The sequence below is a fragment of the Callorhinus ursinus genome, unplaced genomic scaffold (assembly GCF_003265705.2).
Source record: "Callorhinus ursinus isolate GAN/ISIS: 27379988/994484 unplaced genomic scaffold, GSC_fseal_2.0 scaffold140, whole genome shotgun sequence".
Lineage (NCBI taxonomy): Eukaryota > Metazoa > Chordata > Mammalia > Carnivora > Otariidae > Callorhinus > Callorhinus ursinus.
In genome coordinates, this window is record NW_027397202.1 from 275,401 (window position 1) to 303,301 (window position 27,901).

General features: G+C 49.4%; 1 protein-coding gene across 2 annotated transcripts in view; it reads left to right on the forward strand.

The window, feature by feature from the left end:
- The first annotated feature begins 12,950 nt into the window (after window positions 1-12,950).
- The window catches only part of SHANK3 (SH3 and multiple ankyrin repeat domains 3), a 51,302-nt gene continuing 36,351 nt past the window's right edge, over window positions 12,951-27,901 (forward strand). Inside the window, exons 1-11 of one of the 2 annotated variants that reach the window (XM_073890334.1) lie at window positions 12,951-13,569; window positions 13,826-14,491; window positions 14,858-15,061; window positions 15,943-16,014; window positions 18,085-18,193; window positions 18,267-18,418; window positions 18,515-18,682; window positions 18,851-18,967; window positions 19,357-19,434; window positions 20,412-20,478; window positions 25,764-26,037. In XM_073890334.1, the coding sequence (XP_073746435.1) occupies window positions 14,195-14,491; window positions 14,858-15,061; window positions 15,943-16,014; window positions 18,085-18,193; window positions 18,267-18,418; window positions 18,515-18,682; window positions 18,851-18,967; window positions 19,357-19,434; window positions 20,412-20,478; window positions 25,764-26,037 (1,538 nt within the window). In that variant the 5' untranslated portion in view covers window positions 12,951-13,569; window positions 13,826-14,194. Of the gene's footprint in view, window positions 13,570-13,825; window positions 14,492-14,857; window positions 15,062-15,942; window positions 16,015-18,084; window positions 18,194-18,266; window positions 18,419-18,514; window positions 18,683-18,850; window positions 18,968-19,356; window positions 19,435-20,411; window positions 20,479-25,763; window positions 26,038-27,901 lie in introns of those variants that run through there. The other variant, XM_025858673.2, reaches the window with a different exon arrangement.

The following is a 27,901-nucleotide window of genomic DNA, read 5'->3' on the forward strand; positions in this document are numbered from 1 at the left end:
CCTCCAGCTGATGTCTGATCACCTGGTCTGTCCTTGGCCAGAATCCTGGTAGGTTGGTTTAGCCAGAAGCCCCCTCACCACTGATTTTTTCTTAGTGAAAAAGTCAGTTTTTTCCACTGACCCCCACTTGCTGCTTGGCTATTATAGGTCAAGTTTTCCTTGACCCTCATAGGGTCCCTGGCTGGGTTTGAAAAACTGACAAAGATTAACAGGAGAAAGCCCACACATTTGTTTTACTTTATAAATTTTACCTGACATGGGAAGCTTCATAAGGAAATGACCCAAAGAAAGAGTTAAACGTGAGTATTTTATGCTAGGTTTGATGGGGACTGGACAGCTGTGGAAAAATATGGCAGGTTAAAAAGTACGAAGTTAGTGAAGTCAACTGGGGAAGTTTAGCGAGGCCAGTTTGTTGGGATTCTTCCCTTTGTCTTTGGCACAAGGATGCTCCTGTTCTCTGGGGATAGGGAGGGTACCTCTCACAGGAGGGTATGATGATCTGTTTCAGGGGACAAGGGAGGGGGAGGTCAGAGTGACCTTCCTGCTTCTGCTGTTTTCTCAAACTACTTCAGCTTAAAATACTCGGCATGTGAGGTGTCATATTTTGAGGCAGCATGTTCTGAACCCTATCACTATAGATGCTCACTTGCCCTGCTGTGATCAGAATTGAGCCCACACCACAAAACTCCATCACCATGGTCTGTGTACCTACTGTGATGGTCCTGAATAAAGCGCACCTTACTGTTTTAACTGGTTAAATGTATGCTTTTCTAAAAATTCTGGTTAGTTGACATACAGTGTTGTATTGGTCTCTGGTGCACAACATCATGATTCAGCAGTTCCATGCATCCCTCACTATTCATTGTGGTCAGTGTCCTTCTAACCCCCATTATCTATTTCACCCCATCCCCTCTGCTAGCCATCTGTTTGTTCTCTATAGATAGCAGTCTGTTTCTTGGTTTGTCTCTTTTTTTGTTTGTTTGTTTTGTTTCTTAAATTCCACATATGAGTGAAATCATATGATATTTGTCTTTCTCTGACTGACTTCTTTCACTTAGCATTATAATATGTAGCTCCATCCATGTCATTGCAAAGGGCAAGATTTCATTATTTTTGATTGCTGAATAATATTCATATATATATATATATATACCACTTCTTCTTTATCTGTTCAACAGTCGATGGACATTTGGGCTGCTTCCATAATTTGGCTATTTTAAATAATGTTGCATTAAACACAGGGTGCATATACCTTTTTGAATTAGTGTTTTCGTATTCTTTGGGTAAATATCCACTAGTGGAATTACTGGATCACAGGGTAGCTCTATTTTTAACATTTTGAAGAAACTCCATACTGTTTTCCAGAGTGGCTGCACCAGTTTGCATTCCCACCAATTGCCCTACCATTTTAACAAGTGTCGTGAATAATTCTTTCTTTAACAAGATGCTAACTGGGAGGCTCTCATGTCATCCATTGGAATGGAGAGGATGATGGGAGGGCTCCCAGAAAGGGGGTACAGTTCTGAGCAGATAGATTTCCTGCCCAGGAGTGCTGTGGCTGGTGTGAAGTGGTATGCCTCTGGGTGCGGCTGTCCCTCTGCCCCCTGCCCCACTCAGTGCAGATCAGTAGGGATCCTCTAGTTCCAGGCCCCTGAGCTTGCTGATCCCTATCTGAAATTTTTGACCTTATATCAGCCTGGCTAGCTCCCCACCTCCTTCAGGTCCATTGGGACGTCACTCTATCAGTGAGGCCTTCCTTGGTGTTCAAGCATCCTCTCCCACCCCTCTGCCCAGTTGTGAGCTGCTGCCCTTGTGCTCACAAGGAAGGGCACGAACTAGTTGACATAAGCAAGGCTTAGCCTTGGCTGGCATGTGGCAAGTCCATATTATTATTCTTACCATTATTGTCATCATATGGTGGGGCCGGGCCGGGCCCATGAGGATTTCCAGACAGGGAGGGTGTTCCACAGGGGGGCTAGGGAAGATAGGGCTTACCTGGGTGACAACAAGGTGGAGAGATAAAGAAAACTTGTCAGTTGAGTTACCAGCAGGGGTCAAGTTTGTCAAGTTTTATTTAATCTTGCATGCAAGGGGAAAGCCTCTGAGAGACCACTTCAAAGATTCATTCATGGCAGGAAGGAGAATCACTGTTAGTCTAGATACAAAACAACCTCTGGTTACAGATCACTTACCTGTGAATGACACTAAGCTGGGCTGGTGACTGGTTCCCAAAACAGATTATGCCATCATTAAAGTTCATCAGATCCTTGCATGTTTGTTTCATCAGGAATGCTAATTTCTGAAGCTCTGCCCAGACCAGGTGTGGGACAATTTTTCCTTTCCAGTGCTTTCAAGGAACTGGATGGAGCTCAGAATGAGCATCTTCTCAAGGAGATCCAATATTTAGCAGCAGACGCTAGACTCAATGTGTATGGCAGCCGGGACACCCACTGCAGAGCCTGGTGCAGGTCTGGCCTTGGGGGCCGCTGTTATTGCATGGGTCCCAGGGCTTGAGGAAGATAAGGCTGTGGTGTAAGCCCCTCAGGGGGTCACAGTCTAGCCTTCCAGGGTGAGATAGGGGTAATTTAATGTAAACACAGAAGGGAAGACTTAGACACCAAGATAATTGTACCATTTTGCACATCTCTTTCAGCAAAGTCCCGAGGAATGGATATTGGAGGAAGATGACGCTAAATCAGGTAGAACAGAGAGTGAGCACACGTTCTGGATCTGAGGGACCGGGATGGTGTTGACTGTGCACTAGTAATTAAAACTAGGGCTCACGACAGCCCCTGTGATGAAGCTGAGATGCTGAAAACTTGGTTTAATGGTGTTGAAAAACAAAATTCAATTGAATAAATGTAAAGACCTAATTAGCTTTATTCAGTGATTCTTGGATCAGGCAGCATCCCATCCAGCAAGGAGGAAGGAGCTCCAAGGAGCTGTACACAATGGAATGATTTTAGAGGCAGAGGAAAGGGCGACAAGGAAGATTAAAAGAGTGGACTGCATCAGGCAAGGTCACCTTCCTTTAGGGAAGGCAGGGGTCTCATCACTCAGATGACCTCACTGTGCTGACCAGGAAATTCCAGACTGGTTTGAAATTCCACTACTGGGAGAGGTTGGAATTGCCATTAGGTTAGGTTATAAGTCTTGCTGGGGATTAGCAAAAGCGACTCCATTTTGGAGCCTGTTGTTTCTTTTTGGCAATGGAGAAAAAGGCATCCAAAGACCGAGACAGGAAGGTGTTATGCTTGACCTGCTCCGTTGTCCCATAAGTGTCCTCTGAGAGGGCCTGGAGGACATCCCCTCACCAAGATATTAAGGGGTGTAGTTTGGAATAGGGAGGGGAGCAGCAACACTCCTGAAAGGCTCTGGGGAGGCTGGCTGCTGTAGGGCAGAGAGGAAACAAAATGAGGAGATAATGGGGTGGCAGAGTGTGGTCATCATGATGGTCGAACAGAAGGGTGTGGACTCAGAGACCATTGGCTCATTGGCCATGGAGTCACCCTCCAGGTCACAGAGGGGATTGCCAGTGGAGGCTTGGGCAGTGGTGAAAAGACCCTGGGTCTCAGGAACTGGCCTGGACTTGACTCACAACGCAGGAAAGTCACTCCAGCTCCTCTTCCAATTCCTGGACATGAGTCATTCACAGACCCTGAGCCCTCTGCCAGAGGGAAAGACCTGGCGGAAACACCCAAGGCTATGCTAAGTCTTCCCTATGGCCTCCCTTGAAGGGAGGTGTGGCCTTTTGCCAAGATTGCTATGCACTGGGGGGGTGGGGGGGTGCACACTTGAAGCTTTCAGAGATTGTTGGGTACTGGTTCTGAGCTAAAGCCATTTCCCAGACATTCTGGTGTCCCTATAGTTCACTGATCAGCAGGGGGCTTTGGGAATCAGGTGAGATATGCATTCTGGTCCACAGTCCCTCTCACAGTGGACACAGTAGATATGTGAGTCTATCTTGTATTAATTTCTCCAGTTGTCAAGATATATTGAGCAGCCAATGCAACACTACTTGCTGGTCCAGGCAAGGACTTCCAAGGCAGGAAGCCCAGTGGAGGCCTCTAGGGCTCCCCTCTTACATCAGTTGAGGAAACATCAGCTACTTTGATAGCTAAACCCCCAAACCTCAGGGACTTAATACAACAGATGTTTATTTCTTGTCCAGTCTGCAACATTGGCAGGGATGGGGGGGGTGCTCTCTGCTCCATATAGTCATTTAGGAACCAGGACAAAGGAAGTGCTGCCATTCTCAACATGTGGATTTAAAGTCATCCTGGATACCTCCATCCAGCAAGCAGAAGGGTGAAGAGAAAGCATGCAGGCTTGAGTAGGAGGCATGTATGGGTCAGGCCTAGAGTGGCACATATCATTTCTACTCATATCAGTTCCAGAACTCTGTGACGTGGCCCTACCTAGATACAAAAGGGGTTGAGAGGTTTGGCCTATTGGGGCCAGTAGTTGGGGCACCAGCTTTCCAACACCTCAGTTTGTTAACTGTGGCAAAAAGAGTAAATCCCTAGAGGACCAGTTCTATGTGTTGCTGGGAGAGAGTGCATTTCTAGAAGCTCAGACTAGGTGCTTCTCTTCTAGTCCTTCCAATGACTTTGTAGGCACTAATCCTGGTGTATTAAATCCCTTTCTGCTGAAATTAGCTGTACATGAGTCTGTAATCTATATCTAAATCCTAGCTTTTGCAGTCAGTGAGATGAGAGGTTGGGGACCTGGGAGGCAAGTGTGTGAGGGATCACTTGGAGGGACACGAGCGATGTCAGAACTTGGGGTGAGCAAGCAACTTGTCATCAAGACACCAAAGTCCTGGGATGCCTGGGTGGCTCAGTCAGTTAAGCATCTGACTCTTTTTTTTTTTTTTTAAGATTTTATTAAATAGCAGAGGACCTTCTAAATCTAGTAAAGGCCATCTACAAAAAACCTTCAGATAATATCATACTTAATGGTGAAATATCAAACATTTTCCTCCCATGACTGAGAGGAAAGCCAGGCTGCTTGCTCTTACCACTTCTGCATGACACTGTATTGGTGGTCCTAGCCATTGCAATAAGGTAAGAAAAAGAAATAAAAGGCAGAAAATTCAAAAGGAGAAAGTATTTTGTTATTTGCTGATGACCTGATTATGTAGAAAATCCTAAGGAACCTATAAAAATGCTACTAGAACTAAGTGAGTTTAACAAGTTTACAGGCTACCAAGTTTATACACAAAACCAGTTGTATTTGTATATACTGGCAACAAACAATTATAAAATGAACTTAGAAACAAAACAAATGAACAAAGAGAAAAAGAGACTAACAAAAAAATAGTACTAACTATAGAGAACAAAGTGATGGTTACCAGAAGGGAGGGGTGGGTTAGGGGGTTGGGTGAAATAGATGAAGGGGGCTAAGAGTACACTTATCACAATGAGCACTGAGTAATATACAGAATTGTTGAATTACTATATTGTACATGGGAAATTAATATAACACTATATGTTAAAAATAATAAAAAGCTCTAAAAATAAAAAATGAAATTAAATTTTCATTTGCAATAATGTGAAATAACAAAATTCTTAGGAATAAATTTAACAAAAATGTGTGAGAATTCGACACTGAAAACTACTAAGCCTTGCTGAGATAAATTAAGGAAGACCAAAATAAATGAGGGGATTTACCATGATCACACATTGGATGATTCAATATTAAGAATCCATTCTTTCTAGATATATTTATAGATGTAATTCAATACCAATAAAATTCCCATCAGGTTTTAAAAAAATTTTTTAGAAATTGACGAGCTGATCCTAAAATTTATATGGACATGAAAATGACCTAGAATGGCCCACAAAATTACGAAAGAACAAAGTTGTAGGGCTTATACTACTTGATTTCAAGACTTTATAGAAATTAAGAAATCTGATATTAGTGAAGGTATAAATGTAGATTGAAGGAAAAGAATAGAAAATCAGGAATAGACTTGCATATATGTGATCAACTGATTTAAACAGACAAGAAGATACTGCTACACATCCATTAAAATGGCTAGAATTAAAAAAAAAGTCAATGCCAAGTGTTGGCAAGGATGTGGAGGAAACGGAAAAAGTTGGAATTTAAAATGATACTACCATTTTGTAAAGCTCCTTGCCAATTTCTCAAAAAGTTAGCATATATCTACCATAAGACATAGCCATTCTATCTCTAAGTATTTACCCAAGAGAAACAAAAGCAAAAGTCCACACAAAAACTTACATATAAATGTTTGTGGCAGTTTTATTCATAATTGTCCCAAATTGGAAACAGCCCAAATATGTATTTTAACAGATGAACTGATAGGCAAAATATGGTATTTTCTTTTTTCTTTAATAGCTTTATTTATTTATTTATTTATTTATTTATTTATTTAGAGCACACATGTGGGAGAGGGGCAGAGGGCGAGGGAGAGAGAGTATCCAAAGCAGGCTCCACCCTCAGCACAGAGCCTGATGCGGGGCTCAATCTCATGACCTTGAAATCATGACCTAAGCTGAAATCAAGAGTTGGATGTTCAACCGACTGAGCCACCCAGGTGCCTCCAAATGTGGTATTTTCATAAAACGGAATCTTACACAGAACAAAAAGAATGAAGAGTGAAGTTCATCCCTAGAAGGGCTCCATCCTTCAGGATGGAGGGTGGGGATGAGTAGGTGGAAGGGTGCTCTGGCAGAAAGTAGGCCAGGGCTGCCCTGTCACTGAGAAAGTTGAGAAGGAGGGCGGCTAGGAACCACTGTTTTTTGTTTTTCTAACCCTAAGCCCTCTCTGCAGTGACAGTCCACTTCTCTGACCCAGAGGACTCTCCTGCCCCCTCCACTGTACAGAGGGAGCAGTTCAGTGCCCTACCGCTAGACTTGGTGAACCCCACCCCACTCCAGCAGCGTCCCACTGTGCTGAGACAGTGAACCCCACCCCACTCCAGCAGCCTTCCTGCCCTTGCATCTATGCAGTCAATGATTCAGCTTTTGTTGGCTTTTCCATCTTCTGATCCCTTCTGCATTATGTCTTCTAGAGATCCCTGTAAACTGCTATTCCATTCGCAATCTATGTGCCTGTCTTCCAATACAGGGATGGATTTATTATTTAAAAATATACATCGTTCTTTTTAACACTACCATATTGTACACTTAAAAATGGTTACGATGGTAACTTTGATGTTATGTATTATTTATCATCATAATAAAAAACCCACATAGTTCTTGAATTGTCAGTGACCTTTGCGGGGGAGAGGTAAACATGTGGGTAAAACTCACAGTCTTGAAGGAAAAGGTAATTGGAATCCCGAATGTGAAATTAATTAGGCAGATATTTCTGACTTTTAATTTCATTGTTAAAATAATATTTAAAATCCAATGCTTTTTCTAAGAATATACAACAAAGATCAGTCACCTCTTCACATCACTCCAAGTTTTGCCACCATATATGAAGAATGTTCTTTAGAAGGCACTCTTGGGTTGAGATGACAGAAACCAAATCTGAATTAGCTTTATGATGTTAATAACAATTAGAGTGTTTATTGTGTACCAGGCCTATGGTAAGCATTTCATATCCACTTATCTCACCTAGCCTGCACAATGGCCCAGAAGGCCAGGAGCCAACCTGTGAGCTCTGAAGGCAAGTGCTTGCCTTATACCCAGTGACTGAAACAGGACCTGGCATGTGGCCAGAATAAATGGGGGAATGATACAATACCTACCATCATCTCCAACTTATCAGCGTGCGGAATGGTGCTCTGGAGACATAGGAAAGACCTAGGGAAGCTAGGTAGATTTTCCAGGCCATGTGGGTATTTGGAGCCTGAGCTGGGATTTTAATCCAGGCACCTGCTCCAAGGACAGCCCTTCAACCTGGCCATTATGTGGACTCTCAACCTAGAAGGGAAATTTATTGGCTCTTGAAACCAGTTTTGGTTTGAGGTGTGAGTTATATTAGTCTTTGTAGTTTCCAGGACCACCAAACCGGGAAATTAACATAAAAGTAGTCCTGGGATAGTGGTACTCCTCTGAAGGGACACATTTGGCTGCTTAGGATCCCCACATAAACATAGGCCCAACTGAGTTCATAACTTCAAATTACAAAATTCTCACAGAAATAATCTGCCATGAGTGAAAGTTGGTAGGTACCACAGAGAGCAAGATTAGACCACCAAAAAGGTCATATAATAGAATTATTGACTAGAAATTTAAAAATAAATATTTTTAAATGATTAAAGACAAGATATTTTAAAATTGCATTAAGTAAAAAAAAAAGATAAAAGCCAATATAAAGAAAGAGTGAGCAGATTTGATAATGTACCAAATTGAGCTTCTAGAAATAAAATCTAATGGTCGTTGAAATTGAAAACTCCATGAAAAACAATATGGGGAGAATGAACAGAAGATTAAACACAGACAAAGAGAATATTAATGAGGTGGAAGTCAGAATTGGGAAATTACCCAGAATAGAGCATGAACAGAGAAAAAAATACTGGGAGCAAAATAACTGTCAATTTAGAAGTCTACATTGCTAAATTATCACTCAGGAAAGAGAGCAAAATAAGACATTTCAGAGACTGAAAGAATTTTTCACTACCAGACGTTCATTAAAAATATCTCAAGTATGTGCTTTCAGGAAGAAGAGACTGCAACCTCGAAGGAAAAGTGAGTGAAGAAACAGGCTCCCATGTGGCCAAATCTAAACCAGCACACACTGCTCAACAGCGTGACAATGAGGAGGCAAAATGACAGGGACAAGAGAATGAGCGGAGTGATGACAGTGAAAGCATCTAAGTCCTCATTGTGACCTAGAAGGAGGTAGAGATAGGTTGAAAATTGAAGCGTATTTATGAAAGTGAGAGAGAATGCATAACTTCCAAGCCAGTGGGAGTTGACGGAAAGGGGAATAAAGAGCACTTGATCCATCCAATGAGAACAGGAAGGGGGGAAAAAGAAGCATAGAGAAAAAAGATAGACAACACAAAATAAGACAGTAAAAATCTATCAAAACCTATCATCAATCACAATAAATATACCATTAAAGGCCAAAAAGTATAAGACCGATTTTTAAAAAAAATCTAGTTACACAGACTATGTATCAGAAGCATACCTAAGATATAAGGAAAAGCATGGAAAAAGACATATGAGGTCAATACTCACAAAAAAGGGCTGTGGTAGATTAATTACTAGAAAAAACAAGATTAAGGCAAAAAGCATTATTAGGGATAAAGAGCGGTACTGTATAATAACAAAAGGAATAATTATCAGAAAGGTATAATAATCCTAAACCTCTTAGCGCTTAAAAACCAAGTCTCAAAAATATAAAATCAAATCTGGCAAATTTCATGGAGAGATTGCTAAAACCAATATCATAGTAGTGGGATTTTAACCCATTTCTTTTGGTAATTTATAATCAAAATTAAAAAAATATATATGCAAAAAATATATATGCAAAATTAGAAAGGGCATGGAATATTTGAATAATACAGTTAACAAGCTTGATATAATGGAGATTATATATCTATATCTCCTTGCATCCAACAATTCCTATTGAACAGACAGGAAACTTTTATAGAAATAGCCAATATAGCCATGTACATGGCTACAAAGAAAGTCTTCACACAATCCCAAAAGATCAGTATTGTGCAGAACACCTCCTCTGACCATAATGCAATAAAATAAGAAATCAATAACTAAAGGTTAGTCCTCTCTCAAAAAGAAAAAAACCTAGTATACATTTGAAAATGTAAGTAAGCATACTTTCAGCAATTTCCAAGCCAAAAAAATTGATATTAGAAAATCAGAACAATGTGAAATTAAAAATACTACTTATCAAGACTTAAGGGACATTAAAGTGCCACTTGGAAATGTATAACCTTAAAACCTTACTCTCAGAAAAGAGAAAGACTAAAAATTGAATTAAATATCCAACTCAAGAAATTAGAAAAAGAATAACACAATAAAAAAGTAGAGATAAATAGAACAGAATAAAACAAAATAGAAAATACAGATGATAAGCAAAATAAAAAGCTGAGTCTTTTTTTTTTGAATATTTTATTTATTTGACAGAGAGAGAGAGACAGCGAGAGAGGGAACACAAGCAGGGGGAGTGGGCGAGGGAGAAGCAGGCTTCTCGCGGAGCAGGGAGCCCGATGCGGGGCTTGATCCCAGGACCCCGGGCCCTGGGACCATGATCTGAGCTGAAGGGCAGACGCTGAATGACTGAGCCACCCAGGTACCCCTAAAAAGCTGATTCTTTAGAAATAATTTGTATTCCCAGAAAAGTAAAACTTAACATATCAGACTCAGGATGAAACGGAACCTAAATATATTGATAGACATTAAATAAGTAGAGGGAATAAAAAATTTAGCCAAAAAAATATACCAGACCCAGACAGTTATACAGCCAACTCGACATCCAAGGATTCCTGCCTCACACAAACGGCTCTGGAGTTTGGAAGAGGGTCTGATCTGCAGAGAAAGTTGGGTGTGAAGAGCTTGTAGGTTGAAGCTTTGATTTACTGACTTGGCAAAATGCGGAGCATCTACTGTGTACCAGGCACCACTCCTGGGCCATGGACACATCAGTGAACCACAAGAAACAGTACGTAAGTGAATTAGAGTGTGTTAGAATAGGTGCTGCGGAAGAAAGAGAAATAGACCAGAGTAAGAGGGTGGAGGAGCATGGGAAGCAAAGTGTAGACAGGAGAGAAGGGCAGTCAGTGGGGGGCCGAGAACAGAGTGCCCCACCAAGCTGTCGTGGAGACCAAGGGGGAGTGGGGAGCTGGGAGAAGCTGCTGAGGGAGGGCAGCGATGGGTTTTGCGTGAGGAAGTGGGCCCCAGGAGTGTGAAAGGAGGGACGGGCAATACAAGGAGGTGAAAGGAGGCAAAAAACTTTGCCAGGAGAGGACCCCACCACAAGGGCCAGGAGGGTGTGGACCACAGATGCTGGAAGGGGCTTAAGAATGTGAAGGTGCAGGGCATTACATCAAGGGCATCAGTGACTGAGGTTTGGGAGGCCAAGGAGGGAGAGCGCAGCTGGTGGGGTGGGGCAAGGGCCTTTGTGTGGCCTGGGGGCCTGGGGGCAGCTGTACGGTTGTGGGCAGGGGCCTATCTGGGGATGTGCCAGGCACTGTTCTAGGTGCTTTGCGCACATGAATTCCCCCAAGGCCCTATGAGGCCTGTTTGCATCTGAGTATGTGTGGTGGGAGAATGTGGGAAAGAAGCAGGGAGGGTGAGAAACATCTCTCTGGAATCTTGGCCTGGATGGAAGGAGTGGGAAGCAGAGGGCCATGGGTCTGGCGACTGGACAGGGATAGGAGTGCAGAGGGGGCTGGGCTGGGACAGGGAGGTGGGCAGTGGCAGGCAAAGGGTGGCCCTTCCTGAGAGGTGTAGTCTGCTGGGCGAGGGGCTGCTCAGGAGTTATAGAGGAGGTGGTGAGGGGCCTGGTTCTTTTATTCTCAACAAAATAAAGGGCAAAGACACCCACTATCCTTTGGCTTCATCCTCTGCAAACCCACCATGAAGCGGGGATGGAAGGACGTAATGTGGGTAAAGTGCTTCTGGGTTCTGTTATTTTTGCTGTTTGCTGGGGTGGTGGTAGAGCTGGGGGAATGTGCAGGCTTGGAATTCATTCATTATGTGCCCATCCTATGTGCCAGGCACTTTGTGGAACCAGTATAGGACTGAGCAAGGGCTCTGGTATCTCCCTGGGCAGGGTTAGGCCCAGCTGAGCCTGGAGACCAAAAATCTGTTGGTTGCTGATCAGCAAAATATGAGATTTTTCTCCCAAAAGATTTTATAGCAGCAGTGCAGGACTAGAGTGGGACTCATCCAGGGCAGTAGGTTGGTAGGGGGAGGCCTGGGAAGCTGAAGGGGCTCCCTTGAGGTCCAGGCTGGGTGGGCAGGTTGACAGGGCGAGTGCAGAGGTCTGGGCTGCTCCGACTGGGGGTGAGGAAAGGTGCAGCCTCCTCTTGGCCTCCTTCCTTCATCCACCCGGAACCAAGGACTCTAGCAAGCATGTTCCTGGCCTAGCAGCCAGCCACAGTGGGATGAAAGGCTGGCAGCTGGGAGTAAAGGCAGGTGGGGGTTGTGGTGGGAGGGATGGGGAGGGCAGGGTAGGCAGGAATTGTGGGCCTGGTGACTTGGTGGGGGATGGGGGCAGGAAGATAGTGGAGACAGGAGAGGGGGCTGGGAAGCACTAGGTTCCTCTCTCCAGGGCTGGGCCACAGGAAATCCAACCCTTGTGCTTCCCAAGGTGCTTCCTGCCGATAAAGTGGCCTTCTGACAGGCCCCTTCCTGCTCCCCCCTTTCCCCAGCCCTCCCATCCTGCCCCAGTCCCCAGGGGACCCTCAGCTCCCCCACTCCCGCCAGGCCAGTGGCCTTGGGAAGAGTCTGGTCAAGGGGGTGGGAGGTCTGGGCATCCTGGGGCCACACTTCCGGGCAGGGAGGGTCCGCCCAGGCTTGAAGAGAAAGCAGGACCAGACCCACAGACAGCGCTGGAGATTCGGCTCTGTGGGGTCAGTGGAGTCCTGGGAGGCAGAGATTTTTTCCTAAAGGGGTAGTGGATGGAAGAGGAGAGAGCCAGGTCTCCCTCAGGGGTTAGGGCTGGTCCTTGGGAAAAGGGCCTTGCTCTGGGGTGATGAGAGACGGTTCTGGGGGCAGAGGAGTGGGTAGTGGGGGCAGGGGTCTTTGTGGTGGGCAGGTAGCGGTCAAGGTGGCTCTGTGGGGAGGGATCTGTTTTGGATGGGGTGCCAAGTACCGTACCTGTGGGGTTAGGGTGTTTCCAGGTTGTCATGGGGAGGAGTAGGGAGGTTTTCTGTGTGTAGGGGGTTCATTCAAGTTTATTGCTGGGAGCCTCGGGGGATCCAGGGCTGTTCTTGGAGAAGGCTGGGTGAGGCTGGGGCGGGGGTGGGGGGGGTGGGAGGCAGGGACTCTCTTCTACCGGAGACCAGAGGGTGTGCCCATGCTCGGTTGTTCTGTGAATATTATCAAGTGCGTCCAGTGAGAGAGCGAGCAGCTTCGCTATGGGGGTCAAGGTCTTTCTTTGGGGGCACAGTCAAGGCATGTCGGGGAGTTCTGTGGGAGTCAGGAGCTGTTTTTAGGGAGATGAGGGATATTCCGACATTTAGGGCTGCTCTTTGCTCTCAGGGGTCTTGGGGGCACAAGTTTCTCAGCATTGGGGTAGTTCTGTGAGGGTTATCAGTGTTGGGGGGTGGCACGCTCCAATGGGGCGGTGGTGCCTGAGCTAGTTTCTTTACTGCGCTCCCCTCTTCTCCGCCCACTCATCACCCCCTCCCGCGTTGCCACGACAACGTGTAAAACTAAAATTCACTTCCCCGTTGCAGGTGGAGACTAGTAGCGCCCCCTCCCCTAAGCCTGTCCTCATAGGTCGCGCCCCCATCCTGTCGTCGCTAAGGTGACGGGAAGGGGGCGACAGGCGTTGGTCTAGGCAGACCAGGCGGCCTGGAGAGTGGGTAGGAGGAGAGGCGGCCTTGGAGTCCAGAGCGAACTCGCCAAACTCGGCTGGGGATGCGGGAAGCCGCGCTGAACACTATTCAGGGTGGTCGTAAGGGTTAAGCCGGAGGGTTAATTGGCTCTTGCTGTGGGAGAGCCCCTAGCCCCTCCCTGGCCCCGATGTCTCCTCCGTCTCACACCCAGGACCGGGGCAGTGTTGGTCACTGTCATCTCCCACGGGCCTTGAGTGGGGCAGGGAGGTCGGTAGAATGGGGGAGAAGCTGCCACCCCCGGAAATTAATTCTCCTGTTTTTCTCTCCGCTTCCTGCCCTCTCTGGTCCTTGTACCCAACGCGGACCCCACCCCAGCTTCAGGACCCCCGGCTCGCGGAATCTTCCTCGGTGGTCCGCGGATGCTCGCACGCAGCCGAAGGGCGGCGCGGCCCTCGCGGCTCAGCCACTCCCCCCACGCCAGGGCCTAGGACTCCCCACACCCCCCGCACAGCCCCCAGGGCCCCGGCCCTGTGGGGCGGCCCAGGCCCTCCGCACGAACCCTCCCACCTCACCCCGGGACCCGTACAGTCCCCCTCGCTCCCGGTCCCCGGCTGGCCCTGAGCCCTCCCGGCCCCCGCCTCCGGCGCAGCCCCCTTGCCACCCCCGCTTCCCTCCCGGCTCAGGCCCCCTCCCCCCGCCGCCCCCGCCCCCGGGGAAGGCAGGCGCCGAGCTGAGCCGGGGCCGATGCAGCTGAGCCGCGCCGCCGCCGCCGCCGCCGCCGCCGCCCCTGCGGAGCCCTCGGCGCAGCTGTCCCCCGCGCCGGCCCCGGCCCCGGCCCCCCCCGGCCCCCTCCCGCACAGCGCGGCCGACGGGGCTCCGGCGGGGGGGAAGGGGGGGCCGGGGCGCCGCGCGGAGCCCCAGTGCGCTCCGCTCCCGGCCGCGAGCCGCCCGGGCTCCGGCCCGGGCGCCGGCGCGGGGATGGACGGCCCCGGGGCCAGCGCCGTGGTCGTGCGCGTCGGCATCCCGGACCTGCAGCAGACGGTAAGCCCCACCGCCCCGTCCCGGCAGCGCCCCCGCCCTCCTCGCCCAACCCCCCCGTCCACCACCGCCCCCCCCCACCGGCGCGCTCTGAGGCGGGCGCCGGGGACCCCAGGCCCGCGGCTACTCACCCCTCCCCCGCCGCCTCCGCGGAGACCCTCCCCACCGCCTGGGCGGGGGCGGGGCCCGGAGAAGCACCGCCCTTGGGGCGGGTCCTTGCCCGCTGGACGCGGAGGCGCGGGGTCCGGGGCTTGGGCTCGGGAGCCCCGGACTCCTGCAGGGGCTCCCGGGACTTGGTGCCCTGCGCCGGGCCGGGCGGGGCCGGTCCGCGCTCACCCGGTCCGCACTCATGAGCCCGCACCGCCGCAGAAGTGTCTGCGCCTGGACCCGGCCGCGCCCGTGTGGGCCGCCAAGCAGCGCGTGCTCTGCGCCCTCAACCACAGCCTCCAGGACGCGCTCAACTACGGGCTCTTCCAGCCGCCCTCCCGGGGCCGCGCCGGCAAGTTCCTGGACGAGGAGCGGCTCTTGCAGGAGTACCCGCCCAACCTGGACACGCCCCTGCCCTACCTGGAGGTGAGTGGCGGGCGGGGGCGCGCGACCGGGGGCAGGAGGCGAGCGCGCGGGGCACGACCACAGAGTTCCGTGACAGTAGCAGTGAAGGGCACGGCAGCGAGGGACGCGGACCCGAGGAGTCAGCCGTGTGTGTGTGTGTGTGTGGGGGGGGGGGGTGTTTGTGTGTGCCCAGCGCAGTGAACGGTGCATACAGTGCGTGTGCGAGGCGCAGTGTGCGGTGTGTGTAGCGTGTGAGGTGTGAGCAGTACGTACGGCGTTTGCGTGTGCAGTGTTTGCAGTCAGCATCTTGTGTGGCGGGACACGGATGGTTCTGCGGGCTGTGAGTGGTGAGCAGTGTGTGGAGTAAGCGAGTTACCTGTACGCTCATCTGTTCTCCTCCCCTGCCCATGGAGTCTCTGAGGGCAGACCTGAGTCTTTCTCGTTTGCTCACCCATTCATAATGGAAAGGATGTTGAGTGCGCTCTCAGGTGTGGGGACACAGACTTATAGTTTGGGGTGGTGGTGGCAAGTGCAATGAGCATTAAAGTTTAAGCATTATGGTGTCTGAGCTCAAAGGTGGCTTGGCCTCTTTGGTGGCACAGGGAAATGGGGTTAGTTCTACTCAGGGCATGTCTAGGAAGGTAAGCCTGGAATCAGGTCTTAGAAAAGGAGTAGCATTTTCCAGGGACTCCTGGGGATGGGAATGAAAGAGAGAGGGTGTTGCAGGTTACAGGACAGCAGGCATGCATCCCATCTGAACTTGGTGTTGGCTCTGTGTCTGTGGTAGTACATAGGAGTTTGTGTGGCTGGCAGGGTGAGTAAGCAGGACTTGGTTTTGTGCGTGCATTCGCTCACTCAACCCAGGTGGGTGCCTTTTCTCTGCCTTTTCTTTACCTGAGCAGTTTCGATACAAGAGGCGAGTTTATGCCCAGAACCTCATTGATGATAAGCAGTTTGCAAAGCTTCACACAAAGGTAAGGAGGAAGCCACAGAGAAGGGACTCCAGAGGTTACCTCCTGGCCCCCATGAGCCGTGTTCCCTTCACACCAGCCTTGGCTGGATTTTGTGATATCAGAAATGTCCTTTAAAAATTCCCAAGAGCCCTCCCTCTGTTCCCAGCACCTTCCACCCTGGCTTGGGGCTGACCACTGTCCCTCCAGTTTGGCTCAGTCTGTTTTCTCTTGTGTCAGGGGCCCAGAGCAGGTGTTGGGGCAGCTGGAGGCCTGGATACAGACTCCAGCACTGTGGCTGTTGTGTGGGTGGTCTGGTGACGGGTTTCAGTCAGATCAGACTCTTACTCACCCCTCTGGTGGGCCCCTGGCTGGGGGTGGTGGTGGAGTATGATCAGGCATGGTGTCTTGGTGAGAGCCTGGGTGGAACGGAAGTGAACAGGCACCTGATGTTCTCATTTAGGGGAACTGGGAGGGAGTGGAGAGAACAAGGAGCCTAGCACTTAGTGGTCACCCAGTGCTGGGCACTCATGATTGGGCACCTCATTAATTTTCTCCTGGGAGGGGCTGTTATTACCTCGTTTTCCAGATGAAGATACTGAGTCCCAGAGAAGTTTTGTGACTTGCTTACTTACAGGTGTGCAGCCAGTGAAACTGGGGCTGAATCCAGATCTGTCTGATGCTGGGGCCCTGTGCTTAGGCACACCTACTGAGCACCATTGCTAGGTGGGCCTGACCCCAAATGTTCTTTGGGGGCTACCTCACTGCCTTCTCTGAATGTAGGAGAGGCATTGTGGGTGCCATGGCCCCTACCCACAGGCAGACTCCCTCAGCTCCCACCTCAGGTTCCAGTGACCAGTGGACCTTTGCTTACTGGACACTTCATTGACAATCTCTGGAAGCTGTCTCCTTCTAGGAGAAGGACCTGAGCACCTGTCACCTCTGGGCCCCAGTGACCCCTCTGTGACCATGGAGCCTCCATGCCAGGTTTCTCTGCTGCCCCTGGGGCACATGGGGGTCAGAGGTCATGATTTTGGCTGGGCAGAGACTGTGCCCTCACTCTCCACTTGCCCCAGTGTGACCCTGTCACTCTGGGTTCCTCCCCAAATGGTTACCCCTTCTCTAAAACTGTCCTGAGCAACTCACAGGACACTGGTGACACTTGTGACTATTGACCTCCCATGAGTCCCCCTTGTCTTTAGATTGAGTTTCAACTCCTTACCCCAGCCCCACATGTTTCTGCCTGCCTGGACCCTAACCAGCCCTCACCATCACACCGTCCCCTCTGGGTCTAGCTGATGTCTCTCCCCTATCATGAGCACCCTTCCTCCTGTTTGATTGTCCAGACCCACCTTAGGAGGCTACCTCCTTTGGAGCAGTTCTCATGGTGCCCTCTCCTATTTCTGATGCAATCTGAGTGTGTTTAGAAGACCTGGGGCCTCCAGCCAAGGCACCTTGCCTTGTGCATGCAGCATGTGTAACATCAGCCTCAGTGAGGCTTTGCGGAGTGAATTAATGCATGACTAGGTCAATGAATGAAAGGCACTCAAAGTCATGTCACAGGAGGGGGGCCACCCACGGGTGAGGAAGGGCCTCGGGGATAGGGGTCTGCCTTGGGGTGATCTCATGAGGAAGAAGGAACAGACCACCTTGGGAGTGATGGGGCTGTGGGCTGTGGTGGGGGTGGTTCCTGCCTGGGTGCCTTGGGCTCTTCCAGGCTGGGCAGGTTGGGGCAGCATGGCTGAGGAGAGGAGCCAGAGCAGTGGCTGAGGTTGGCATAGGAAATTTACTTGGGGGCATGACCAGGGCAGCCTGGCCTTGATGACCGACTGTTGCAGTGGGCCTGGGATGCAGGGAAGGACTTCAAGCAGCACATGGGCCCAGTGAGCTGAGATGGGCCACGTGGGCGTACAGGGCTTAAGGTGATATGAGGGGGTGACAAGGTCATGATGTAGGGTGACAGGTGTGAGGAAGTGGCACAGTAGGTGCTCCTGTAGTGTGACAGGTGGCCTGAGGCTTGCTGGTGGAAGGTGGGTGACAGGCAGATGATTGTAACTGTGCTGCTGGGCTGACCAGGATGGCTGGGTATTCCAGGCAAACCTGAAGAAGTTCATGGATTACGTCCAGCTGCACAGCACGGACAAAGTGGCCCGCCTACTGGACAAGGGGCTGGACCCCAATTTCCACGATCCTGACTCAGGAGGTGAGAAGCAGAGCAGGAAGGGGCATGGCCTTGGAGGTTGGGACCTTAACCTTCATCTGTCTCTTGAACCCAGAGTGTCCGCTGAGCCTTGCGGCCCAGCTGGACAATGCCACGGACCTGCTGAAGGTGTTGAGGAATGGCGGTGCTCACCTGGACTTCCGCACTCGAGATGGGCTCACCGCGGTGCACTGCGCCGCGCGTCAGCGGAATGCGGCAGCTTTGACGGTCAGTGTGGGTGGGGCCCTGGCCTGGAGGGGCACATGGCCCAGCAGGGGCGGGGAGGCTGGGCCCTGTATGAATGCTGAGGCTCCTTGCCCTCAGACCCTGCTGGACCTGGGCGCTTCACCCGACTACAAGGACAGCCGTGGCCTGACGCCCTTGTACCACAGTGCCCTGGGGGGCGGGGATGCCCTCTGCTGTGAGCTGCTTCTTCACGACCATGCTCAGCTGGGGACCACGGATGAGAATGGCTGGCAGGAGATCCACCAGGTGGGCAGGGGGTGTGAGGGGGCCGAGGGGGGAGTCTCAGCCTCTGTCTGGGGGTAGGGGGGAGGTTCCTGGCTCTGTCAGGCAGTGGGGGCTTTCCGGGCCCTGTCAGTAGGACTGAGGGTCCTGGACTCTGTTCAGGGACCCAATAGCATCTCCCTTGTCCCCCAGGCCTGCCGCTTTGGGCATGTGCAGCACCTGGAACACCTGCTGTTCTACGGAGCTGACATGGGGGCTCAGAACGCCTCAGGAAACACAGCCCTGCACATCTGTGCCCTTTATAACCAGGTGTGACTATGTGTGTATACATGCAGGTGCCCCTGTACAGTGCTTGCTTACCTGTCTAGTCCTGGGTGCATGTTCTGTGTCCTGTGAACTGTGACCTTCTCAGCCCATGTGTGCACATCTGTTCCCTGAGCACACATGTTACATGTGTGTTCCAAACAACCAGGTATGAATTGTGCACATCTGGGCTTTCTGGGCCGAGTGCGACCTGTGTGTGTTGTGTATACCTGATCTGCTCATCCCTATGCTATGCATACGGGCACTGGACACGTAGGTGTGGATGTGTGTGCCCTGGACCCCCATATGTGCCCCAATGTGTGCACATGCTGTTGCATCCTGACTGTGCCGCTCCAGCTGCCCAGGTGTGACCCCCGCTCCAACCCTCCCAACAGGAGAGCTGCGCTCGAGTCCTTCTTTTCCGTGGAGCTAACAAGGATGTCCGCAATTACAATAGCCAAACAGCCTTCCAGGTACAAGAGTGGTTTACAGGAGGGTGAGGCTGACCCCTGGGTGTCTGTCTCTGTGTGACTTGATCTCTCTGGACCTTGGTTCTTCCCCTGTAAGGCAATAGGGGAGCTCTCGCTCAAGGATTGGCCCAGGGTGAGATAGAGGAAGGGGGTAGGCCAGTACAGTGCCCAGCTCATGGAGGGGGGGTTCACTGTGGATGGTTCCCTTGTCTTCCTTCCAGGGAGAGAGGAAGGTCTTAGGGCTCTGGGGTCAGGGGAGAACCAGTGTGGGCTTGACCTGCCAGAGACAGGTAGGGTATAGAGGCCAAACCAGGGGTGAGAGGATTAGTTCTAGCCCCTGACTTAATTCAGGTGATGTTTCTGAGCACCTTCTCCAGCTGGGTTTGGTTCTTGGCACTGGGATGACCAGGTGCATGAGTCTCTCTATGGCCTGGAGTTTGTGGGTGAGGGAATTAAGACCATGTTATGGGGACTTTTTGACCACAGAGGGAGCTGGGCTTTTGTTCTCAGTGGGAGTGAGGGCTTTCAGAGGTCTCCTCAAAGATGTGAGGAGAATAGGTAGGTCCTCTGTGGCTGTCCAGTCAGGGGACAGCTGTAGCAGTGGAAGAGCCTGGTGGGTTTGGGCGAGACTGGAAGGGCCTGCTGGATGACTAGATGAAGAGACAAAGGAAGGGAAGTAGGGTGACAAGGATGAGGCAGTGGTAGGCCATGGCTGAGACAGGAGTGATGATGTGTGTGGAGGGGCTGTTAAGAGAATCAGTAGGGTGATCTGTAGACCTGGACTGTCCTGGTTTTAGCTCCAAAAGTCTCATGTCCCAGGAAACCTCTTAGTCCTGGGCAGAATAGGGTGGTGGGTTAGACAGGCGCCAAGGTCCGAGCCTGGGACCCCCAGCCAAGGAAGACCCCAAACAGGAGCCCAGGGGCCAAGGGGGGGCAGGCCTGGCGCCCCTGAGTCCCCTCTCTCCCCCTCCTCGCCTCAGGTGGCCATCATTGCAGGGAACTTTGAGCTTGCGGAAGTCATCAAGACCCATAAAGACTCGGATGTTGGTGAGTTCTGCCCAACCCAGGTCCCTGTTGGATGTGGATTTGTGGGGGTGGTCAGGGCCCCAACAGTACAGGGGTCAGTGGGGGTGGTATAAGGGAGCCCCCCATACCCTGAGCCTCTTCCTGGCAGCTGTACTTTAGTCAGAGTTCCACTAATGGTCCCTGAAGGTTTGGGGAACCTGGCGAGGGACAGGCCTGTGTGGAGTGGACAAAGGGTTTGAGTTAGGGTTGAGAGCATGGTTAGGTTAGGGCTGTGGGTTGGGGCCGTTGTTGAGTTTAGGGATCAACTTAGGTTGAGAGTGGGGTTGAAGTTAGGGTCAAGGTTCATTTCCTGTTAGGTCATATGAAGGGTCAGCAGGGCACATGGGGCAGTGGATCTCAGCCGTTGACCCTCAGTGTGTCACTCTTACCTGGAGAAGGAACCGGTTTAAGTGGCCCATATCGTGCTTCAGTAGGACAAGGTCACGTAAAGAGAACAAAATACAGTGGTCAGGATGCAAATGGAAAAGGGAAGAGCTATCTTCAGGGCACTGAGCTCTGAACCAGTGCACCAGGGGAGCCCAGGATATGCCTGACTCATGGTCCCAGGAGGAAAACCAGGAGATGCCACTTGGTCTTGCTGCTGGGGCCGGCAGGAGGATGGGCACAGCTATCGCACTGGAGCCTCAAGGAGGTCCCCACCCACTCCCGCTTCAGCCCTGGGACTCGTTCTTGGAATCCTGCCTTCTCTCTCCCGGGCGCAGTGGGTGGGGCTATGGGAGAGGGTGGGTCTCCCCTCTTGGAAAGGCGACCCCATCAGCTAGCTGGCCACAGACGGGCTCCCTTCTTAGCTCCCTTTGTCCTGGGTGGACCAGGTTTTTCTGCCCATAGTTCTCTCTGGAACACAGACTCCCAGACTCCCCGTTCTGCCATGGTTGCAGTGTCCCCATTAAAAAAAACAAAAACAAAGAACAACTTAAGTGACACTGGACAGCAAAGGGCTAGGACTGGTCTTGGTTCTATTGTGAGGTTACGGTCAGAGCTAGGGTTGAATTTTGGACTGGGGTTAAGATTAAGGTCAAGTTCTGGTTTAAGGACTCTTCCCCTGTAGAGTGAGGGCTCAGTTATGGTCTGGTTGGGGCTGGTAAGTGTTTTGGAGGTGCTCATTAGCCTGGGAGAACCCTGGTTTGTAGACATGTGGGATCCTCTCATCTTGTGATTATTTGACCATGGGAAAGCTGCTTAGGACCTCTGTGCCTCAGTTTCTCTTACGTAAAGTGTGTTTTTTTTATGGTTATTTGCATACCATTCCCCCCTCTGACCTCAGGTGGGATTTGATTCTATATGTCTGGACTCTGGCAGGTGAACTTGGTCCAGCTGATTGGAGGGGGGGGGGTGTCTGGTCCCGGCCAGGAGCGAGGAAGGCTCCAGCTGCCCCTCATTTTCCTGATAGTGGACAGAGATACTAGGGCTTCTAGGGTCACCATTATTATGACTCACTGTCTGCCTGACCCGGAGTATGCTTGCCAGGTTGGAGTAAGGCATGTCATTGCTGAGCTGAGGTACAGAGCAGGTGTGCATACTGGTTAGCCCCTGTGTGGGCATTGGCTTTGCTGGCTACGTACCCTAACCTGCTCAGGTGTCATGCATACATGCAGATGACATAGCCAGATGTCCCTGAGCTACAGGTAATATATTCATGAGTGTTTACTATAAGCCTTGTTATTTTAGTTTACTCTCTCAACAGCCCTCACGGAGTGATTATTATTAGTCCATTTTTATAAACGGGGTTTAGGGCAGAGGCTATCTTTGGACCTGCCCTTGTCACCCCCTGCTCCCCCTGCACACCTTCATTCCAGGGACACTCCCTCAATGACAGTCACAAGTTGCCCTGTCTCACCCCAGGTTGGCGACCTGGGATGGGCCTGCACACAGAAGAGCTGGAGGGAGGCTCTGCCCATCCATCTTCCTTCCTCTTCTTCAGGAAGGGAAGCCCTTTTGGAGGGTCTGGTAGGCTGGGACCTGTTACCCTTCAAGGGACAGGACACCAGGAAACCTATTGGCAGCCCTCTCTAGATTGATTGATAGGACTGAAGCAGAGAGAGACCCTGGTCTGGGAGCAGCTACTTGTGTGTCTTCACCTCTGTCGCCTGGGCCGACTGAGGGTCCACATTCTTCCCCGCCATCTCTCACACACATGCTTTCTTGTTCTCACTGACTTGCTGTCCCATAGTGCCAGAGGGAAGTTCTTCTCACACCATACCTAGGGATTTTGTTAAATGTAAATTCTGACTCAGTGGCTCTGGGTGGATCCCGAGAGTTTGCATTTCCAGAGTTTCGGCTCCGAGGTGTGGCTGATGGTCCATGGCCCACATTTCTCTAATAGGAATCTAGAATAGGGCTTGGCAAATGAGGCCTCACAGGCCAGATTCAGCCCACAGTCTCCTTTTTTTTTTTTTTTAAGTTGAGGCTTTAAAATTGAGGATTTATGTTTCATTTAGAGTTAAATCCACATAACATAAAATTAATTATTTTAAGTTGAATAATTCAGTGGTATTTAATACATTCACAGTGTTCTACAACCACATTTATTGAATTTCAAATATTTTCATCATCCAAAAAAGGAAACCCTGCATACATGAAGTAATTATTCCATATTCCCCTCCCCCTCAACCTCTCTTAACCCTTAACATGCTTTCTGTCTCTATAGAGTTATCTATTCTAGATATTCACATAAATAGAATCCTACAATATGTGACTCTTGGTGTTTGGCTTCTTTCACTCAGCTTGTGTTCAAGCTTCTCTATATTGTAGGATGTATTACTGCTTCATTCTTTTTTTATGGCTGAATAGTATTCCATTGTTTGTATGTATAAAATTTTGTTTATCCACACATTCTTCAACAGGACACTTGGGTTGTTTCTACCTTTCAGCTATTATGAATATTGCTGCTATGAACATGTGTGAAATGTATTGGTTTGGATGCCTGTTTTCAGTTATTTTGGGTATAAACTTAGGAGGGGAATTGCTGGGCCATATGATAATTCTATATTTAACTTCTTGAGAAACTGCCAAATTGTTTTTCACCATTTTACATTCCTACCAGCAATGTATGAGAATTTCAAAGTCTTCAGATCTTTGCTAACACTTGTAACCATTGGTTTGTTTTTATTTTTATTATTATTATTTTTATTTTTATTGTGGCCAGTCTAGTCAGTGTGACATAGTATCTCGTAGTTTTGATTTGCATTTTCCTAATGGCTAATGATGTTTATTGACCATTTGCATATTTTCTTTGGAGAAATGTCAAGTCCTTTGCTTATTTTTTAATTGCCCCTAGAATGATTTAGGAGGTGTTCTTTCCTCTTCTAGTTTTTGGAAGAATTTGAGAAGGATGGGTGTTAATTCTTTAAGTGTTTGGTAGAATTCACTAGTGAAGCTGTCTGATGCTGGACTTGTGTTTGTTGGGACATTTGTGATTTTTGATCCATCTCTTTGCTTGTTACAGGTCTGTTTAGATTTTCTATTTCTTCTTGAGTCAGTTTTGGTAATCTGTAGTTTTCTAGAAATTTGTTCATCTCATCTAACTTATCTAATTTGTTGGCATACAGTTGTTCATAGTGTTCCCTTAATCCTTTTTAATTCTATAAGATTGGTAGCAGTGCCACAATTTCACTTCTGATTTTAGTTATTTGTGTCCTCTTCTCTTTTTTCTCTGAGTCAGTCTAGCTGCAGGTTTGTCAGTTTTGTGGATATTTTCAAAGAAACAACTTTTGTTTCCATTGATTCTCTCTATATTCTGTTCTCTATTTCATTTACCTTTGTCTATCCTTATTTCCTTCCTTCTGCTACTTTGGGTTTGGTTTGCTTCTCTTTTGTAGTTCCTTAAGAGGTGCACTTAGCTTATTGATTTGAGACTTTTATCCTTTTTTGATAAAGATGTTCACAGCTATGAATCTCCTTATTGGCACTGCTTTTGCTGCACCCCAGAAGTTTTGCGTGTTTTTGTTTTTATTTTCTCAGAGTGTTTTCACATTTCCTTGTGATTTGTTTTGACACACTGGTTGTTTAAGAGTGTGTTGTTTAATTGTCATGTATTTGTGAATTTTCAGGGTTTTTTTTTGTTGTTCTTGAATTCTAGCTTCATCCCATTATGATTGGAGAGATATTTTGTGTGATTTCAGTCATTTAAAATTTATTGAGACTTGTTTTGTGGCCTAACATATAGTCTGTCCTGGAAAATGTTGCATGTGCACTTGAGAATAATATATATTCTTCTCTTGTTTTCTGTAGTGTTCTATACACGTAACTGTTAGGTCTAATTGGTTCAAATCTTCTATGTCCTTACTGATTGTTCCTCTAGATGTTCTATCCATTATTGAAAGTGGGGTGTTGAAGTCTTAAATATTATTATGGAACTGTCTATTTCTCCAAATGTGTTAATGTTTATTTCATATATTTCGATGCTCTGTTGTTTGGTGCATATATGTTAATAATTGTTAATATATTTGATGAATTGACACCTTTTCAATATACAATGTCCTCTGTCTCTTGTAACACTTTTTATCTCTAAGTCTGTTTTGTCTGATATAAATACAGCTACTTAGCTCTCCTGGTTACTATTTACATGAAATATCTTCCTTTATTCTTTTATTTTAAACCTACCTGTGTCTTTGGATCCAAAGTGATTCTTTTTGTAAATAGCATATAGTTGGATCATGTTTTTTAAATCACCATCTGCTTTTTAAATAAAGTTTTATTGGAACTCAGCCACACCCATTTGCTTATATATTGTCTGTGGCTGTTTTCGTGCTATAGCGGCAGTGCTGAGTCCTTAGGACAGAGGCTATATGGCTTGCAAAGTCTGAAATAGTTACTGTCTGATTCTGTACAGAAGTTTGCCAAACCCTGGTCTAGAACGTCTTTTATGGTTTCCCTTGTTTTAGTTAACTATAGAGGGTCCAGTACAGCAGCAGCCTGGTGAGATTTGTCACATGTGGCGTGTTCTGCCTTGGCTGAACCCTGTGAAATGGGCAGTTCCAAGAGCAGATCTGAGCATGCCCAAGACCTCATTTGGCTGACAGGAGGAGCAGGCTTCTGCCTCTGAAACTAGAGTTAGAGGCAGTTTGGGATTGACCCCCAGTGGTAGCTTCGGTCATAGGCTGGCCAACTGTCCTGGTTGCCCAGGACTGAGGCAGCTCCTGGGACATAGGATTTTAGTTTTAAAATCTGGAAAGCAAACCAGGGTAAGTTGGTCACCCTATCTGGCTGCCCAGAGTCTCATCTGTACCCCCTCACTCCCACCCCAGTACCATTCAGGGAAACCCCCAGTTATGCAAAGCGGCGGCGGTTGGCTGGCCCCAGTGGCCTGGCCTCCCCTCGGCCCCTGCAGCGCTCAGCCAGTGACATCAACCTGAAGGGTGAGGTGCAACCGGCAGCTTCTCCTGGACCCTCGCTGCGAAGCCTCCCCCATCAGCTGCTGCTCCAGCGGCTGCAGGAGGAGAAAGACCGAGATCGGGATGGTGACCAAGAGAATGACATCGGTGGCCCCACAGCAGGCAGGGGCAGCCAGAGCAAGATCAGGTAGGAGGCGTCTGGGAGGCCCTGGCAGGGTCTGGGTGGGTGGGGTGTTGGGACCCAAGCAGGAGGAGCCAGCATGGAGAGGCAGGGAGAGACCTAGTGGTGCCTGGCACCTCTACAGTGATGGGCTGAGGCTGGGGGTCGGGGACTCCCAGGCCCCCCATACAGGCCTCCCTGGATGGGAAAGGGAAGAAAGTGAGGCCTTGTTGGCTGGAGCAGGCTCCTCCATGCTGATCTTGTTGGAGCTGGATTTGTCCTGACGGGAACTTAGGGAGGATGTTGAAGGAGAGGGTTTGGCCAGCTCTGTGCTTTATAAAGTTTCCCGCAGTGCTAGGAGCAGGATAAAGGCTGACATGAAGCAGGGCTGGGTGGTGTGTGGTAAGGGTTAGGGAATGGAGCTTCATCTCCAGGAGGGCTTGAAACCTATAGGTGACCCCTAGCCCTGTCTCCAAGAGGGAGTCTTTGTCTTTCCCCCACCTCTCCAGCCCTGTAGAACCACAAGACTCTCTGGTTTTACTCTTTACCCCTTACCATTAGCGCTGGGACTCTGAGAACCAGGGACATGGGAGGGACTTGGCATCCTCAGAACTCAGAGGAAGAAGCCTGGGCTAAAGCCCCACCGGCCTCGGTGGGCTGGACAGCGGGGAGTAGGAGGGTGGGCACTGGCCCTGCAGATAAATGGTTGGGGTCCGGTGCAGACCTGGCATCTGCTGACTGTGGGCTTGGACAGGTCAGCTAACCACTCTGTGCCTGGGTTTCTCATCAGTAAGGTAGGAGTAATTCCATGCAGTTGTTTCCTTCGGGAAGCCTTCTGGAACCTGGGCAGGTGAGGGGTCCCTACCGGGATCCCCTGGCCCACAGCACAGTCCAGCCACTGCTGGTTAAGGCATCTCTTCTCCTGGCACTTCGAGGGCAGGAGCTGTCCTCCTGCAGCTTCCCCAGAGCCAGTCACATAGAAGGTGCTCAGGAGACATTGTTGAATGAGTTACATAAACAGCATTTTGTTTTCAAGATGACAGCTGGGCTGAGCAGCATATGTGTATTGTTTCACTTAACTTTGGCCATACATGAGGCTGTGCTCTATTAACACTATTTTACAGGTGAGGGTCCTGATGCTCTGATGGGGTAAGTGACTTGTCTAAAGTCACAGAGCTAGGAAACAGCATAATTGGGCCCCACGTAGACCTGGTTCCCAAATTTTCTAAGCCTGAGTGTTCAGCAGAGGGCTTGGGGTGCAGCAGGAGCTTATAAAAGCAATTTCTTCCTTTGCCTTTGTCTGCTTGTGCAGCTGTAATCTGTGATGTCTCCTTTCTCTCCGTGTCTCTGCCCAGACTCCAACGCTGTCTGTCCTGTTCCAAACCACCTCAATTCTCCCCTGAAGCTTTTGCATGTCCCATGGATTTCTTAAGGGTAGGACAGCCCAGTGTCTAAAAGAACAAACTTTGGGATGTTTCAGTTTTGCAGAAACAAAAACCTGTAGATGCTGTGTTTTCATTTATTTTTTGTATATTCATTTATCCTTTTGGCAAACATAGAACTAAGACCTGCTCTGTGTGGGACGGCAGGATTATTACTATTTTTCTACAAATATTTAGTCGGTGCCTAGATGCCAGATGTGGTGGGAGCTAATAGTAGGGAGTCCTAAAGGTCTCAGAAGGACACTGACAGCTGGGGCCCAGGGCTAAGAAGCAGTTAGATGGCAGTGATTCAGGTAGGGGGAGCTCCTGGTGAGTGGCCAGGAGGGGACTGAGGAAGTTTGGTGCACCATAGAGGGAGAACACCTCAGGGAAGGAGATCCCCTTTGGCATTTGAGCTGCGGGGGCGGCAGGGGCTGGTGGTGGGAGGGAGGCCTAGTCTCCCCCCCCCC